This window comes from Diaporthe batatas, assembly GCF_019321695.1.
Source record: "Diaporthe batatas strain CRI 302-4 chromosome Unknown Contig00006, whole genome shotgun sequence".
In the NCBI taxonomy this organism is placed as follows: Eukaryota; Fungi; Ascomycota; class Sordariomycetes; order Diaporthales; family Diaporthaceae; genus Diaporthe; species Diaporthe batatas.
The window spans coordinates 2,467,898-2,485,162 of NW_025408553.1; the positions used below are offsets into that span (position 1 = coordinate 2,467,898).

The 17,265-nt window shown below is 47.6% G+C and overlaps 6 protein-coding genes across 6 annotated transcripts; 2 read left to right on the top strand and 4 right to left on the bottom strand.

The window, feature by feature from the left end:
- Positions 1-120: 120 nt before the first annotated feature.
- KVR01_006300 (uncharacterized protein) lies at positions 121-2,298 on the bottom strand. The gene has a single exon (XM_044793002.1). It carries the CDS (start codon positions 2,135-2,137, stop codon positions 1,067-1,069), a length of 1,071 nt encoding a protein of 356 aa, XP_044645103.1. The 5' UTR covers positions 2,138-2,298; the 3' UTR covers positions 121-1,066.
- A 2,584-nt stretch (positions 2,299-4,882) lies between these two features.
- KVR01_006439 (uncharacterized protein) lies at positions 4,883-5,682 on the top strand (the record flags this gene model as incomplete). Its single annotated transcript, XM_044785392.1, has 3 exons — positions 4,883-5,182; positions 5,240-5,408; positions 5,471-5,682. 3 exons carry the CDS (start codon positions 4,883-4,885, stop codon positions 5,680-5,682), a joined length of 681 nt encoding a protein of 226 aa, XP_044645242.1.
- A 2,709-nt stretch (positions 5,683-8,391) lies between these two features.
- KVR01_006020 (uncharacterized protein) lies at positions 8,392-10,453 on the bottom strand. The gene is made up of 5 exons (XM_044785430.1): positions 10,304-10,453; positions 9,972-10,218; positions 9,386-9,880; positions 9,075-9,228; positions 8,392-8,908 (listed from the first exon to the last, which is right to left on the bottom strand). Exons 2-5 carry the CDS (start codon positions 10,018-10,020, stop codon positions 8,506-8,508), a joined length of 1,101 nt encoding a protein of 366 aa, XP_044644823.1. The 5' UTR covers positions 10,021-10,218; positions 10,304-10,453; the 3' UTR covers positions 8,392-8,505.
- Positions 10,454-10,707: 254 nt separating this feature from the next.
- On the bottom strand, positions 10,708-11,717 carry KVR01_006109 (uncharacterized protein; the record flags this gene model as incomplete). Its single annotated transcript, XM_044795054.1, has 5 exons — positions 11,627-11,717; positions 11,459-11,574; positions 11,271-11,391; positions 11,125-11,201; positions 10,708-11,073 (listed from the first exon to the last, which is right to left on the bottom strand). Exons 1-5 carry the CDS (start codon positions 11,667-11,669, stop codon positions 10,708-10,710), a joined length of 723 nt encoding a protein of 240 aa, XP_044644912.1. The 5' UTR covers positions 11,670-11,717.
- A 1,538-nt stretch (positions 11,718-13,255) lies between these two features.
- KVR01_006341 (uncharacterized protein) lies at positions 13,256-13,735 on the top strand (the record flags this gene model as incomplete). Its single annotated transcript, XM_044781912.1, has 1 exon — positions 13,256-13,735. The coding sequence occupies one exon, from the start codon at positions 13,256-13,258 to the stop codon at positions 13,733-13,735; it is 480 nt and encodes a 159-aa protein (XP_044645144.1).
- A 248-nt stretch (positions 13,736-13,983) lies between these two features.
- KVR01_006370 (uncharacterized protein) lies at positions 13,984-15,599 on the bottom strand. Its single transcript, XM_044794486.1, has one exon. The coding sequence runs from the start codon at positions 15,370-15,372 to the stop codon at positions 14,107-14,109; it is 1,266 nt and encodes a 421-aa protein (XP_044645173.1). The 5' UTR covers positions 15,373-15,599; the 3' UTR covers positions 13,984-14,106.
- Between the last annotated feature and the right edge of the window lie 1,666 nt (positions 15,600-17,265).

Genomic DNA, 17,265 nt, shown 5'->3' on the forward strand with positions numbered 1-17,265 from the left:
TCTGCCTGCATGAGGCAGCCCGCCAACCGACCGCAGCCCGCCTCGGTGCCTATAAGCCGCAGGGCGATGCGCCCACCTGCAGATCTGACCAACATCCAACGTCCAGTCAGCGAAAGAGGTGTGAGAACCCTGTGACTCGGCCACAATGAACGGATGTTCCGATGGCGCTGAGGCCAACAATTCATGCGATAAGCTTTCTATTTTCTTCGAGGCACACCACAGCGTCAACGTTATGTGTGATACACAAAACCCAGTTGGCCATCCGTAATCCGGCCAGAGCTTAGGCACGGGGGCCGTTGTAATGGCCGGCCCCGCTTTCGCCAAGGTGCTGGCGGTGGAATAACTGGCCACGGCCGTCAACATGTGCCAGGATAGCCTTCTGAGTTCTGACTAAGGACAGCTTCCCACTAGCTCACCTACAACAGTCACCGGTGGTACATCTTCTGATGACATCCTCTCCTGTGGCATACCAGTCTGTCCTGCGGGAAACAGTACCACGAGGCATCGTCTTTTCACCGACCAGATGGTTCCAACCCCACGATCATTCGCCCGAAGCATTCCGGGTCGTTCAACCTGTTGTAGTGGAGGTCGTCCACATGAGGGCTGTCCTGCTTGACTGGTTTGGCTTCTATTCCGCATACGTCCGTGGACATACACGACGCGTTCATACAGTGGTAAACGCTCAAGACCCAGCGTTTACAAATGATACAATGCAATGCCAATGACGCTCCGTCACTCGTGCAGAGCAGCCAATCGATCCGCAACATTGTTGTTCGGTAATGGACATCGTTGGCCTTTGCACGACAGGCACTTGCAGGCATACCTAGGTATGCTTGATATTTCGACCAACCTCGGGATGGGGCTAGCCTCAGCAAAAAGTTCCACCTTAATAGAGGAACCTAATGGGTGTGAATACTAATGGTCCATATTCTTCAAATTCAACTCGCTCAATAATTTATTTTACTTTCGAGGTATGCTCATCCATTTGTCGCTTGTTCTGCCACCCCGTAATTTTTCAGTGCTTTCCTTTGATTGCGTGCTTGGAGTATTTGGAGCATACGCAAGATTAAGCATCAAAAGGGCGGATGATGACCTTCTCCCCCGAGACTCCCTTCTTGTTCTTGGAGAGCGCCTCCTCGATGTTGGCCAAGCCACCGCTGATGACAAGAGGCCTATTTGGCACAAAACGGCCCTTAGCAATGTACCCATCCTCACCGCCGAGGTGCTTGCACATCGGCTCAGACAGATGGCGCAGGTGGGGCGCGCTCCCGAGGCCCATGACCTGCTTGACGGCGGCCTTTGGCTCCAGCGACTGGCCCAGCTCCGAAGCCTCGGCGTTGACGCCCTGCACGGTGACGACGTGGCTGCCCTCCGTCTTGGTGGCGGCGAGGATCTTGACGCCCAGGACCTGGGTGTCCTTCTCGGAGATGGCGTCGAACACGAACGCGAGGGGCACGCCGCCCAGCGCGGCCTTGAAGTCCTCCTCGCTGTTCTGGGCCGAGCGGTCGAGCACGACGTCGGCGCCCAGGGCCTTGACGTGGTCCAGGTGCCTGGCGCTGGCGTTGGTCACGACCCTGTCGAACCCGGAGATCTTGGCCAGCTGCACCGCGTACTGGCCGACCGAGGAGCTGCCGCCCAGGATCACGACGCCCTTGCCCTTGCCGGCCTGCTCGCCGCCCTCGGCCCAGGGGGCGGTCAGCCCGTGGCCGCTCTTGTCGTAGAAGCCGGTCACGACGGCGACGGTGGCGAGCGAGACGCCGCCGGCCTGGTCGTCCGAGATGCTCTTGGGCGTCTTGGCGACGAGCTCGGCGGGCATCTTGACGTACTGCTGGAAGGTGGCGGAGTCATATCTGCCGATAATACCCTGGAAGAAGACGCGGTCGCCCTCCTTGAAGTCGGTCACGCCCGAGCCCACGGCGGCGATCTCGCCTGCTGCGTCGCTGCCCAGGACGGCGGGGTAGTCCTTGATGAAGACCTTATAGTCGCGGATCTTCCAGTCAACGGGGTTGATCGCGGTGGCTGTGACCTTGATGGCGACCTCGCCGGCCTCCAGTGCGGGCAGGGAGCGGTCCGCGACGACGTGCTGGGCGCCGGGCTCCGGCACGACGGCAGCTTTGAAGGTTTCAGGGACACCCATTGTGTTGAGTAGTGAGTAAAGACTTGTCAGAGGAGGTAAATTATCTAGAATCTATGGTGTGGTGGTTTGGCTGTCATGTATAAGGGGGGCGCTATAGTAGGTGGCTGAACTAGCCGGTGAAGGTTTTATACTCGACTCATGCGACGATTTGTCATCTTGGAGACCTTACAAATTAGAGTTTCTGCCATTGCCCACTAAGAACATGACGTCAGAGAGGCCTGACGATGTGCAATCCCGAGGTCTGCGCTGCCAGCGTGTTGTCGCACAACTGCACGACTATCGTGAGGCTCAATGTTTTGCACGTGCGTAAGCCTTGGGTGAGTTTTGGGCTGCATTGAACCAGAAGCCAACCGCCAAAATAAGCGTATGACAGACACGGCCTTATCCGGCCACTAAAACAGCCGTTGACTGAGCGCTAAGCTTCTGACCAACGCCCACTCCTGCACAGCACGAAAAACACCGGAAACCTCCGGACTGAGACCGGCCATGAAGGTGTGAAAGCCCACAGCCATGATCCTTCTAGAACGCCCGCATAAGTTTGACTAGACCATGTTGGGTAAAGCAAATAGCAAGCATGGATCATATCCAGGTGGGTTCTCTGCTCCACTGTTGACGTTCCAAGGTTGTTGCCCTTCTCAGCATCAAAGTGTAGAGCAGCCTCTCACACCCAATTCAAATGGAATTCGCAGCGAGTGTGGCGATTATGCTTGGAATAACCCAGTTGGAGGCATTGCACGGAGTAAAAAAACACCGAAATAGAAACAAGCGTCTTGGCTGGCTGCCGGCCCGTTACTATTAGTAGCTGGCCACTGACACTTCAGGTTTAGACCACAGCGGGAGATCAGAATTTTCAGCTGACACCCGCAGAGTCCTTCATCATATCATGCTACAGAAGACAAGGGTCAGCGGAGATACCGAGCAGAACGCAAGATTGGGTCAACTGTAATAGGAGCACTCCTCATGGTAACAACTGTGTGCGAACAAAGTGACGATGTGCAGGCGACGGGCGAATACGCTTGAATCGGCCCGACCAATACAGTAACAGGCCCAGATATTCCATCTTAGGTATGCCATGCAGCAGGGCCCGGCAGTGTCAAGAAGTGCCCTCAAAGCCGAGCTTTTCTCTCTCCCTGCACTCACTAGTGATCGGAGAAGACGCCATACGTACTGTTGGTCTTTTCCGGTACACCCTCTTCAGCGACTTTGTTCTCTAGCTGACACAAATATACAGACGAGAAGATCATAACGCCAATGTGTTCAGCAACTCGAGCGCTCAAAGAAGTTACATCGGCCTTGTCCTGCAGAGACGGATCCGCTAATTAATGCCTCGTGTAGCTCAGTTATACCCATTGCAGCACATCATCGTCAGAAGCCAGGTGTCGCACTGGTCCACAAGACAGACGCCCTGAAAGATCTCCATGACATCGGGACTCTTTTGCAGCAATATTAAATAATAGCTCATCCCGGCTGCCGAGGCACAGCTAGCTGCCAACATGATGCTTTACATGTATGATATGAGTTAGAGATCTGTCATGGAAGCAGTGGACCTCATTGAAGAGCTTGCTAGGTTTTTGATGAACAAGGACCTGTTCACTTATGATCACACCTGACCGGTGCAAAGGCCATTTTGAGCAATATGAGCCGGGTTCAGTGAGAGTATCCGGTGTCCCAACTTCTGATTGCGTGGCTGCTGTTTATTACGTTCTTTCGCAAACCTTTCTTGAGCTACACACGATGAACCGGATGTAAGAGGGCGCTCAAACCCGTCGACGACTTTCGTGAGTGGGGCACAATCGCACATGAGAGCCCAAGTTGCTAACATATAGAAAACATCGTAAGCCTTCTTAGCTGCTCCGCAAATGTTTTGAGAAGACCTGTTCCATAAAGAAAATACGTACAAAGATTCCTGACGCAAATCCTGAGGAAAAAATACTCGATGAGAATTTCGAACAACGCAGCAATGACTTGCCTTGGAACAGAAGTTGCAAAATGCACAGCAGCAGCTGAGGCCTGATGAAGTCGCTATGTCTCCAGGCGAGCAAGTTAGAACCGTACAAGTGAATGAAGAACCGTATCGTTTGAAGAGCCTTTTGAATTTCCAGCGGGCTGTCCCGGATACCCGTGATGAGGTGCGCAGGGCTACCTGCGCTAGGCATTTGCGACGTTGCATGAGGTCCCACTTGAGTGGCTACGGGGCCATGGCCGGTCTTCATGGTCACTTGTGAGTCACTTGCGGATGAGGAGCGCCTTTATATCCTCGCAACTCTCGACCGGATGGAAAAGGTCCGAAATGCGGGCAATTTCCGCGTCATGCCCACCATTTTGGAGACAACTTGGGAGCAGCGGGATCTGCAGAAAACTTCCGACAGGATCGAGAAGTGGCAGTGGTGGGCTTGCACCGAGAGCGGCATTGTGGTCCCTTGGCTTGTGTGACGCGAAGACGCGTGAGTGAGTCACTGGAGAAGCACATGATAGTCGATCGCGCCCTCTTGTCGTTGACCGAGGCCGTGTGCGGCCAAGAAACCGGCACCGGCCGGTGTTGCGGGTGAATGGGAACACAGATGACAGATCCAACCTCTGCCAACGATGAATACCGGCATTGTCCTCCATAAAAAATGTGGAGGTACTGCAGTATAAGTAGTGCCCAAGGGCGCCGAGCATGATCATGGCCCCAGATTATCACTCTTCTCATTCAAACCAAAGTCAGCCGTCGCCTCAACAGTTTGGAATATCCAAGGCCGCACAATGTCTTCTCCCTCACCCATCAATGATGTCCCACAGCACATCCAGAAGCTTCTCTCAGAGCTTCACGCCAAGTCCATAGAGCAGGAGGCCGCCATCTCCAAGACCGGAAAGGTGTTCTCCTCCGATGTCCTCGACTACCTGGAGGACCAGCACCAATCCGTGGCCGACCCGGCGGGCGAGTTCGACAAGCTCATGCTGGATAAATTCATCGCCCTTGACGAGGACAAGTGTCACTTCGTGTACCAGCTCATCACCGCCATGGGCGCCACCAACGTCGTCGAGGCCGGCACGAGCTTCGGCGTCAGCACTATCTACCTTGCCCTCGCCGTTGGAAAGGCCAAGGCCGTCAGCGGTAAGTCTGGAGTCGTCATTGCGACCGAGAAGGAGGCCCAGAAGGCGGAGGTTGCGCGCGGGTACTGGAGGCAGTGTGGGGCGGCTGTCGAGGGCGAGATTGATTTGCGTGTTGGGGACCTGCTCGAGACGCTGAAGGAGGGACTGCCGCAGGTTGACCTGCTGCTGCTCGACAGTGAGTGTTGCATTTCCTATCGAGATTCTAGACTGGTGCCCATTCTCTAATATGTGAACAAGTCTGGGCTCCCCTGGCCTTGCCGACACTCAAAGTTGTTCTTCCTCGTCTGCGGAAGGGCGCGGTCATCCTGGCCGACAACACCATATCTGGTGCCGAGGGGTACAAGGACCTGCTCGCCTTCTTGAGGGAACCACAGAACGGATTTCAGAACATGACTCTCCCGTTCACGAATGGACTGGAGATGTGCGTTTACTTGCCAGGATCAGGATAAACACAAGTCACATCTTACTCTATAAGATAACATCCCTAGCCTACATTCTAACAGTCCCCTAAATCCAACTATCTCCTCCTTTAACTACCTCTTTATCTTAACTCTATCTATATTACTATTATAATTTTATCCTCTTTAATAATTAAAGTCTTTAATTAATTATTTTTATTACTTTTTTTAAATATTTATTTAATTTTAATTTAAATTTATTAAATTATTTTAATATTTATAAATAATTTATTTAAATTAAATAAAACCTTTTTTAAATTATTTCATTAATTTTTAATTAATATTTTAGTTTTTAAATTTCTTTTATAAATATTATTAACCTTTTTAAGTATAAGGTTAAAAACTTATAATTATAATTTTCTAATTAATTTTTATTTAACTATTTTATTATATTATAACTTAATTTAGTTTTTAACTTTATTTAAGCTTTTTTAAGCTTTATAAAAGTTTTTATTTTTATAAGTATAAATTTTAGTTTAGAATTTTTAAGTTTAAGTTTAAGATTCTTATAGATTTTAATATATTTTAAATTAAACTTATAATCTCTTAGTTTTTCTAAAAATATATTAATTATTTTAGATAATAATAACTTTTTTTTAAAGTAGAGGTTTACTTTTATATAGTTATAGACTTAATTATTAATAGTTATTTCTTTTTCTATTTATAGTAGAGTTATTAGAATTATAAACTTAAAGTAGTAATGGAGTATAGTTACCTTATCTAGTTGTCTTTTAGTTTAGTTAAGTGACTACTTTTAAGTAGTTTTACTTATAATATAGTAGAGCTAATAGATAGATATTTACTTAAATAGAGTTAGAACCTTAATTAAAAGAATGATAGTTTTTATCTTTATCTATTTTAACCAACTTATATTTATACCTAAATTATATAGTAACCTTATATATAGTGCTTAATAGTATTAAGACTAGCCTATAGTTTATAATAACTTTAACTTTTAATAGGCTAATAGCGCTAGTTTAAACTAATTAAATATAGTTTAATATATTAATATAAGAAGGTATCTTTTAATAATAAATAGTATTATAAATAATTATAAAATTATTATAAAAGTTCTATATAATAAATTTAATTAAGTTAATTTTTAAAAGATATATTATATCTTATCCGTTTAAAATCCTAATTATTTACTTTTAGTTTAGTAATAGAATTAAAAAAATATAAATAGTCTATAAATATTATTAAATTAATATTTTTTAATTTTAACTTTTAAAATTTTATAGAAAAAGTTATTATATAAGATTTAAATACTTATTATAAATATATTTAATTATTATATTATATAATTTTTATAATTATTTAAAGGTTTTAAAATAATTTTTAAGGTTAATAAAATATTATTTAATATAAAAATATATATTATTTTATTTAATAATAGTTTTTTATTTTTTTATTTTAATAATTTATTAATTTTTAATAAAGTATATATTAAAAACTTTATATTTAAAAGTAATTATAAATCAATTATTTATTATTTAAATTAAATATTTAATTTTATAAAAGTTTTAATATATATTTTATAATAATAATAAAAACCTTTTATAATTATTAATGAAGAATTATAATTATTTTAATATTATAAATATTTTTAAAAATAGTTTTAAATAAATTAAAAATTAATATATTAAATAATTAAAATATATATAAATTAATAATTAATAAAAAATAATATAAATATTATTTAAAAATATTTTTATATAAAGTTAATTATAATATATATATAATATTTATTAATTATAAAAGATATTATTTAAATAAATTTTTAATATAATTTAAAAAAGATTTTTTTAATTATTTAATTATAATAAATTCTTTTATTTAAGTTTTTATTATTATAAATTATTAATTTATATAATTTTTAAAGATTATAAAAACTATTATTATTATATATTTAATTTTTAAAAATAATAAAAGGGTTTAAAATTTATTTATAATAAATATATATTTTATAAAAAGGTTTATATATATAAATTAAAGTTTTTAAAATAATTTATTATTTTTAAATAATTAATTATAAATATTATTTTAAATTTTTCTTTTATTAATCTTTTTATTAATATTTTTATAATTATTTAATTTAATAACCTTTATAATAAATAATTATATTAAATTAAATTATATAAATATATTCTTTTATTATTATTTTTAATTGTTTTATTTTAATTTATTAATATTTATAACTTTTAAAAATAAAGTAATAAATTAGAAAGCTTTTAACTACTTTTTCTTAATAGAGGAATATTAAAAGGAGGCTATTTAGTTTATTAAAGTTTATATTTTTAATAAATTAAAATATAATTTGAATTATTTTAATTAATTAAAAATAATATTAATTAATCCTTTTAAATATTAAAAAGTTAATAGAATTTATAAATAATAAATTTACTTTATATATTAAAAAAATAATTTTATAATATAATATATAAAATATATTAAATTTTAAAGATTTTCTATATATTTTTTTTTAATTATTATAAATAAATTATAGATCTTTTTTTTTATACTTTTTTATAATAATTAAGATAATATTTAAAGAAAGTTTAATAATTAAAAAAAATTCCTTATAAAGTTATAAAGGGGTATAAATAGAATAGAGATAGATATATATATATATAAATATAAGTATAGGGTAGTTGGATTTAGGGGACTATTGGAATGTGGGCTGGGGATGTTATATAGAGGCTGTGGGAAAAGTACTAGATTATTTAGCTGTCCCCCTATAGAAAGATCGAGTGGGGGTTAAGATCTGGAACAAGCAAATCTTCACCCCCACACACATTCTCTCCTCACACCCTCTCATGCTTTGGCCAACGCCGCCTCCACCCTCGCCTTGCTGCGTTCCTCGGCGCTAACAAAGAACTCCAATGCGTCCTTCAGCCGCGTAACACTGATCGGGTCCCGCCTGATGGCCTCCTCCAGCTCCTTTCCCCCGTTCGCGAGGTAGTCGACGTCAGTGCTGGCCAGCTTCCCGTCCCAGTCAGCCGCCGCGAGCGGGTCGACGGTGGACAGCTTGCGCAGCCGCTCGGGGGTGGGGCCCGCCTGTGCGTAGTACGACACGGGCTTGGGTGTGGAGCCCTCGCCGGGCTGCTCGGCGCGGTCGTACCTGAGCTTTGCGAGCTGGTCCAGCACGGTGTGGGAGATGGTGGCCGAGTGGCAGCCCAGCTCGCCGGCTGCCATGGCCTCCTTGGCGGTGAGGAAGCTGCGTTGTTCTCTCGTTAGCCTTTCGTGGGGGACGACACGCTGCTTCACCGAGGGCGTGCTCTAAAGGGGCTCCCCTTTTGCATTGCCTCCTAGAAGACAAACCAGTGCGTATGGAAAGTCTGTTCGGTATTTCAAGCCCATACTAGGGCTTATGTTTTCCTTACCTTGCGTTCTTAAGGAGAGGTTGCTGCTTGCCCGTCTCCTTGTAGAGTCTCTTGTACGTCTCCAGAATCTGCACGATACGCGCGCTCATGGGATGTTGCGTCGCGGGATCTTCGACGTCGGGCACTAGGCTCAAATCACTGTGCGCTCGTATTTCTGCCATGAAGAATGAGTTCAGACCTCTTTACAAACATTCCAATAATTTGGGAAACCACTTATTCGGGAGTGAAAGAAGATCGAACTCTCATCACCCAGTAGAAACCAGTCGAAGCCCCCTCATGAGATTCATGTGATTTATAGGTCTTTTACTCACCATTAAAGTATGGGCTGATATAAAGCATCCCAGCCTGACTGCACGCAATAGCCTGCGCAAGACCAAACACAGCCGTCCCCAGCGTAGGGATGCCCTCGGCCGAGAGCACCTTTGCCGCGCTCAGCGCTGGGCCCGTCGCGGGGATCTTGATACAGTAGCGGTCCCGACCGATGCCGGCGCGTGCAAACTCGGCGTCGTACAGCCGCGCGTGGGCAATGGTGGCGGCCGTGTCGTAGGCATCAGACGGGAGCGTCTGGAGGAGCACGCGGCCACGGATGTGTGGGATATTCTCCTTGCACATCAGGACGGCCGCGCGCGTGTAGATGGCCAGCCAGCCCTCGTCCTTGAGCTCCCTGGCCGTCTGCTCCAGCAGCTCAGCGTTCGACTCGCGCCCGAGCTGTATGTCGACCAGGTGCTGGTTGCTGGTCTGGTCGTGTGGCTTGAAGGGCATGTTTTTCACGTACTCTGGGTCCATCCAGTCCACGTCGACATTGACTTGACTCCGAGAGGCGGGCCATTTGTTAGTTATAGGTGTCAGGTAAAGGGCTGCTGGGACTGGCTTTGCTGAGATCTTGATGCAACTCACGCTGTTCTTCCAGCTTCTCCAGCCATGTGATCTCAGAACGGCTGCCCATTGTGGAGCTTTTGTGTGTTTTGCCTGGTTATGCGCGGACTGTGCAACAACTGTACAGACTTTCGTTCCTCGCTCAATAAATTGTAGTGTGGTGATTTAGTATTTTTGAGTAGAGAATGGGCAAACTCCCCCATTTAAACCATATACAAATCATGTTGGTCTCAGTCACATGCATTGAAATAATGCAGAGTGGAGCCGGCTAGCCAATGAGTCAATGAAGCGCCAAACACCACCGCAAAGCGGCTGCTGCAACGCATGACACGTGCTTTTGTTGGGAGCCATACCGTCGTCTAACAGGCTGGCCCACTCAGGGCAGAACCAACAAGGAAACACCCCGACCCTTCCCCGCAAACATCGTGGGTCAGGAAAGAGGGGAACCCCTCACCGTCGACACTGGTTCCCATATCTGTGCAGTGGGGCGCGAGGCAAAGTTCTTGATGAAGATCGCATTGCATTTGTCGAAAACAGAGGACGGCGTCTCAGACAGCCGGGGGTAAGCTTGGGTGGTGTAAGAGATATGCCAGATGTCACGGCCCACACGATGGGATGCTTGGCGGCAAAATGCTGGGCTTCAAATTTGAAGTAAAAGAAAGCTGCTGATGACGCACTTCAACTTTTAGCTTGAGAATGAGCACATGAGTATTTCATCGTCTCCGGTTTCGGGCGATCCATCTACAGTGGCATGCCTTTACCACGGGATGGTCTCCCCGTTCCACTTGAGAAACGAACCCAACATGTCCGGCGTCATACGTTCGACAATGTCCACCATGCCATTGCAAGACTCCACAATGTCTTGGTGGCCTTTCCACCTCGTCAGCCGAGTCTTGATGAATCCTGGCTCGAAGGCCAGAGTGCTGATTGGGATTTCAGCCTTTTTGAAGTCGATAGACAGTGTTCTCATCTGCTGATTCTCAGCCGACTTTGTCATCCGGTAGCCAATCGCATCTCCATCGTTGGCGCCAACACTGGCGTCCGAAGAAGTCATGTATGCAATTTTGCCGGTTCCGTCTTTGTTTATGAGAGGCAGGAAGTGCTTGACAGTCAACAGTGGACCCTGGACAGGATTAGTCTTCTGGCAATTGTCTCCCGGTGGATCAGGACGCACCACCACCATGACCTCGAACCGTTCCATGAGATCTTCCTTCTCGTGCGCCTGCCATTCCAGTGGATAGACCCCGATTCCTGAAAATTTCAAGTATTAACATTGATGAATCTCGTACTTTGTTCAGGATTGGACAGGTTCAAGCCTACCGGCACTGAGGAACAACACGTCGATCGTCACGTTCTTTTCCACCAGTGATTGTGCAGTTTCCTTGATGGTCTGTTCAGACTTCAGATCAAGCTCAACGACATCAGAGCCTGTAGCTTTGAGCTTGTTTTCGGAATTTTCTTGATTTAGTTGAGTGTTTGCCAAATGAAGTCATCTTGGGTTTGCTTACGTCTTCAATGGACGGATCATTTGATGCCAAAGTATCGGGTCTCACGGATCCGATCGTGTGCCAGCCGCGCTCTTTGAAGGTCTTGATGAGCTGGAGACCGATGCCACGGTTTGCGCCTGCAAGGTGGATCAGAAATGTCGTACTTCGAGACAGGTGCGATTTGCTTACCGATCACCAAAGCCGTCTTGCCTGAAGCCATCAAACTCATCATGCAATCTTGTGTGCGTGAGACACAACCAACAAAGAGTATCAGAGCGACCAGTGGATTCGAAAACATGAACGGAGAAGACTTGGGGAGCCAACCTGAACAGTTCGCTTGAGTTGGCTTTGGGCCAACCGGGGAGGGGAGTTGAACGACGATTGCAAGTCCACGTGACTCACATGGCGTTCATTCCAGGCGTGTAACTTGGTAGGTACCTAGGTACGAAGTATTTTCGAGGTAAAGCCCTGTACGGAGGTACATGTAAAAAAGACATCACCAAAGAGCAGGGGCTACATACTGGTATGGCAACGGGGTGGGAGCATAACCCTTAGAATCCCCCATCTAGGAGGGTGACACAGGGGGGGTGCTCAAGGGCTAGACCCTGAACACCCCCTCTGCCACCCTACCTAAGGAGGGTACCATGGTAATAACCCTGCTCTTCACATTTGAGAAGCAGTTTCCCAACTTTCAAGATTGATAGATCTCCTGGTCACAAGGAAGCTCGTGTCTTGCGGGACATGGCCGACTTCTCCATCTCTAATCTCACTCATTCACGGGAGTTGCTCAACTCATGCCCAACATCCAGACGAAAAACTTCCATTCCTGCGGAAACTGGAGCACATGAAATGACCATGCGACCGTTCCAAATAGCACCAGATTAGGCGAAACTACAGGAGCCTCCTGTGACTCAGCAATAGAAGACTTTGCGGTGCTATTGTACTCATGCTGACCTTTTTTTACCAAATCTCTGGAAGCCGTCAGCCTCTTGACGTACGACGCCATGCTTTCCGAGGCCCAAAAACCAATGCAGCAGGGCGCCGGAGACGAAAACGTTGATCTTGTTAGCACTTTTGTAACAGCCACTATCTCTGACAACATCATCCTTCGGGATGAACTTCAAAGAGTTTGGTCAAGGGCCTTTAACTGTTTGGATGGACAGGAGGCTTGGCGAGTATACCCGAAAATGCTATAATATCAGAGATAATATGCTGGTTTTGCGCTGCTTTTTACTACACCGTCACCGTATGAAGGCGCCGTGTATGGCTTCGGACCTATGCCGAAAGGAAGCAAAACCATTTATTTACTCACTGTATTGGCCAAGGAAGGCAAAGACTTATGTCCCCTCGGTTTCCCATCCTCGGGGACCGCTGACTGGAATGCATCCATGGATGCCACCATCGCCCCCAGGACCAGAGCGTATGGCGGCCTTACCCCCAATATTCTGGGGCGATATAACTATAGCAGGGGAAGGCAACAGGGTCCCTTGACGGCCGGGATGACCCTGGCCAACCTTGCGGGCTCTGATTTGCAGAGGTCTCAAGGCCGGCAATAAGCTTGCCCAAGGGTGCCTCTCGCCAATGCTACAACGGGTATAGACCTAGGTAAGAAAATAGTTCAAAAAGCGACCTGATAATCCTAATCCTTCCCGGGGGCTTCATGGCAGGCAGCCTTTCCTGACTCTTTTAATCGGCTCGTCATCACGCTGGATCTCGTCCGGCCACGTTCAGGTTACGTCCAGACCTACGAGCAGCTAGCAATCCCCATTTCCAGCGATACCGTCGTCCCACAAACGGCCCACTACCTCTGTCACCAAGATGGTCAAGCCAAGCGACCTCTACACCGCAATGGCGGCCACCATCAACACCTTCTTCGCCGACTACAACCGGGCGCCAGACGACGGGCCCTCGATGCTCTCCAACACGCTCACGCCGGACTGCCGGCGCTACCTGCGCCCCTACACCTTCACCGACGCGCTCGGGTTCCCGCGGGATTTCTACTTCAACAACACGGCGTACGAGACCGGGATAGCCAGCGAGCTGACCGTCACGCAGACGGCCAACTGGACCGTGCTCTTCACGTCGATCGACGTGCATGCCCTCAAGGCGTCTGCGTTCTCGGAGTACCGGGTCAGCCTGTGCGGGACGGACGAGTACCTGATTGAGGCGTCGTGGTTCTGGGACTTAACGGAGGATGGGACCAAGATTCGGAATATTATTGAGGTGCTTGAGCCGATCACTACCCTCAACTATTCCGCTAAGGCTGTGGAGATAGCAGCGACGGGGGAGACTTGTTAGACCTGCCCGTGACATATGGAAGGATGACCAGTGATGCACTGATGTTGTGCGACACATCACAGCAGACTTAGAGAGGCTTTGAGGCCTTTAATTGTTAATATGTGTTAACTTTCATCTCCTGTAACCCTGCTGTGGCGAAATTCCCTGCGAATGCAACACATCAATTCCGAGCCGTTCATGGAATTTGTCTTAATACAGCCACACGGATGAATCAGGGTGATCAACTTTTGAAGGATAGGAGCCATGGATGTCTTAAGAGGTATCATATTAATGCAATAAACTACGCTTTTGTTAAATAGTAAGGAAAAATAGTGCTAGAAAAGCCGTCATCACTGTCCATCTCCCCCCTCAACCGCCGACCCCCTAAGCAATCATGCCCCAATCATTGGCGCAACAACCAGCACACTGTCCTTCTTCCCATCCTGAGCCGGACCACGGGTCACCGCAGCACTCTTCCGCGCCTCGTGGTGCTCCTTGGCCTTGTCGATGAGGTTGCTGACGCGCTGGCCCAGCGCCTTGCGGGCGTGGGTGAGCCCGCCGTGCGCAAAGTCCGACGAGGGGATCGCGACCGCCGCGCCGACCGCGGTGGCGGAAGTCGCCGCTGCGCCGGGGATGTATGTCATCTTCGAGTATGAAGAGGATGAGGAGTGGCCCTTGGGCGACTGGCTCCGCCTCGGCGGTGGGGGGAAGGCGCCCGGCATCATCTGGGCGGCTGTGTCTGGCTGGGGGCTTGTGGAGGCGGATGCTGCTGGGCGAGGGGGCAGGGGTGGCGGTGAGTCTGTGTCGGCTGGGCTGGCGGGCTGACTTTCTTGCTGGGGCTGCTGTGCTGGCGTGGCCTCCGATTCCTCGGTCTTTTCCTCGGTGTCTGGCTTCGCCTCCTCCACCGTGTCCTTGGCCGCGGCCTCGTCGGTGTCGACACCCGCAACCGAGCCACCGACCTTCGTGGCGGACATGGCAGCACTGCCAGCGAGGGTAGGACTTCTTGCGGCCTCCTCAGACTCGGACTCCTGAGACTCGGACTCCTGGGTCCCTGTGGCAGTTGGCTTCTCTGGTGGTGCCTGCACGCACTCGGACTCGTCGTATGCAGGAGGCTGGTCCGAGTCAGACTCATCGTCTTGCACGTTTGCCTCAGGCTCAGACAGTGAAGAGAGCTCGGCAGGAGGAGAGAGCTGCTGTGGCTCCTCGAGCTTGACCTTCGGTGGGAGCGGTGGGGAGGCGCATCGCTGGATATCTGGTGATGCTCTTCCGGAGCCGGTGGTGGATGGGCTGGAGATGGTGTCCTGCTTCTTGATCTGGAGGGGCTGGATGTCGAGCGCCGTGAAGAAGTCCTCAATTTCACCTGCTACTACCGAGGCACGAGGGTCCTGTGGTGTTGCTGGGGGCGAATATGCTTTGTATGTGGGCTGTGGCGTTGCGGAAGGACTCCTCTGGTGGTGCTGGGCTGGTGTATTTGGCGTCTCCGAGCTTGATTTGCGGGCATGGTTCTTGCCAGCGCCGGGCCTGAGTACGGTTGGGTGTCGTAAGGGCGATGCATGCCCACCGGGAATCAATGTCGAGGGGTGGCGTTCGGGCACTTTGTGAGTAGAGGATACGGTGCAGAAGAGTTCCGAGTCAGGGTTTGCGGTGGTGGAAACCATGATGGCGGAATTAAGGAACACGATGAGAGAATGCGGTGATGTTTTGGTATCCCTTGTAGTAACTTGTATAAGTCGATCTTGAAAGTATCAGGTGGTGATGTGTGAGAGTTACAAAGTCAAAGTCGGATATCATGCAGCAACTCGTGGGTGGCTAAATAATGCGGATGAGCAACACAGAAGATGTGTTCAATCCCAGCTGAAGGACCACTGAAGATCCACTATGATAGGACCGGCTCCAGGGATCGTCAAACGGATGCTGGTTGCCTCAATGTAACGCTGTTGAGAGGCCACAGAAGCCCCTGGGATTTGACGGTGAGCGGAAAAGAGAGGGGCGCCCAGGGGTAAAGTGGGTCGAGTCCGGGGTGACGAGAAGCAACACAGCCACGAGAGGCGCAGCCACCTCTCGAAAACGACTGCAGGAGACCTCCCAATTGCACGTGATAGCGCGTAATGACGATTGCTTCATTGCTTCGATCACACGGTCTATCAGATACATGAAAATTTGATATTGAGTCCATGATCTCGGCCGTTGTGAGTTCAACTACAAAGCCGCCAGTGGCATCTTCGGAAGAGCTGCGGGACATTCGGGGCTTGCAACCACACCGCCAAGTTGTTCGTCTCCAAAACGAGGTGCTCAAATCCGCAACACTGGCTGGCAGTGGTGGCCTCTCAATCCTGACCTCAATAGGTCCCCGTCAATACATACATCAAGACGAACGACCCACACTTCACGGGCTTCGCTGATAATAATAGCACATCATTGACGTGCTGGCATGTATCTGCCACACTATTGGAGGCCCAGATATGAGCTAATCACTCATGACTTGTTCGCCTGTAGGGACGCGGCAAATTTCTACTTTTGTTCTCGAAACAATATATTGACGCCCTAGCTTTCTTCTCTCCCTCTGCTGTTTCTGTTTCTGCGCCTATGACTTCTCCAGGTGATACAACGAACAAAAGAAATCCTTTTTCCTATTCAATCCAGCCAACATCTTCAGGGCCGTTGCATTCTAGCTGCAAATCTACTAGAAAAGCTTGGAGTCAGGCAGGGTGCCCACCAGACGTGCTGCAGCTGCGATAATTTTGGCTACAACACGAATTTCTTCCCCGCTTAGAGGCGTATAGACGATGGCCGATGCCCACGACACAGGCGTGCTTCTCCTAAGGATCTTGTGATAGACAAATCGCCCAACAGAGCTCTTATCTATCGCACTGAGAGGATGCCTCTGCCCCCACCCGCACCTGATAACCTCACGAACATCGGCTGGATGCAGGGTAACAACCGTAGCTCCACATAGGCGAACGTGTGCAATCTCGTCATCCCACTCCCGTATTGTGCCAATTTTCTCTGTGCGAGCCAGCTCTGGCAGCTTTCTCTTGAGGCAAGGGAGGGTAGTATTAGGAATAGTACCAACCTGGAAGTCGCCTGATAATTTGACGGCCATTTTAAAACCCACCAATATCTCTGCCGCGGCCCAGGGGTGATTCCCGCTGTCTTGGTTTATGGAATCGACTCCGATGATTTTCGGACGTGGGCGCTTGCGCTTAGGCAAGGGTTCTCGTAGGTGTCCGTTGTATGGCTGGTCCCAACGGTGACTGGACGGGTCCGACAGGACATCGAACCGCATGACGTGAAGGATGAAGAATTTCAGGAATGCGTGTCTAAGGAAGCCTAGAATGGTTGGATCTTGGCGACCCCTGTCGAGTATCAAGAACTTTTCAAAAGCCTTCAGGAAGCGGTGGGCGGCATAACACAGAAAGAGATAACAGGCCGCCCAGAAAAGTGGAGAGACAAAGGGATAGTCCTCTACAAACCACTCGAGAAGGATTTGGCAGTCTTCCATAAACCACAGCGGATGATACCAAGGGTTGGCGATCTCAAAGTTCTCCACA

What these genes read in the sequence shown, in the direction of transcription:
- KVR01_006300 (XM_044793002.1), bottom strand. Translation starts at nt 2,137, where the DNA reads ATGGGTGTCCCTGAAACCTTCAAAGCTGCCGTCGTGCCGGAGCCCGGC.
- KVR01_006020 (XM_044785430.1), bottom strand. Translation starts at nt 10,020, where the DNA reads ATGGGCAGCCGTTCTGAGATCACATGGCTGGAGAAGCTGGAAGAACAG. An exon ending in GGAGAAGCTGGAAGAACAGC is followed by an intron (nt 9,881 to 9,971) that starts GTGAGTTGCATC and finishes CTCGGAGTCAAG; the next exon opens with TCAATGTCGACGTGGACTGG. An exon ending in TATCAGCCCATACTTTAATG is followed by an intron (nt 9,229 to 9,385) that starts GTGAGTAAAAGA and finishes TCTTCATGGCAG; the next exon opens with AAATACGAGCGCACAGTGAT.
- KVR01_006370 (XM_044794486.1), bottom strand. Translation starts at nt 15,372, where the DNA reads ATGGTTTCCACCACCGCAAACCCTGACTCGGAACTCTTCTGCACCGTA.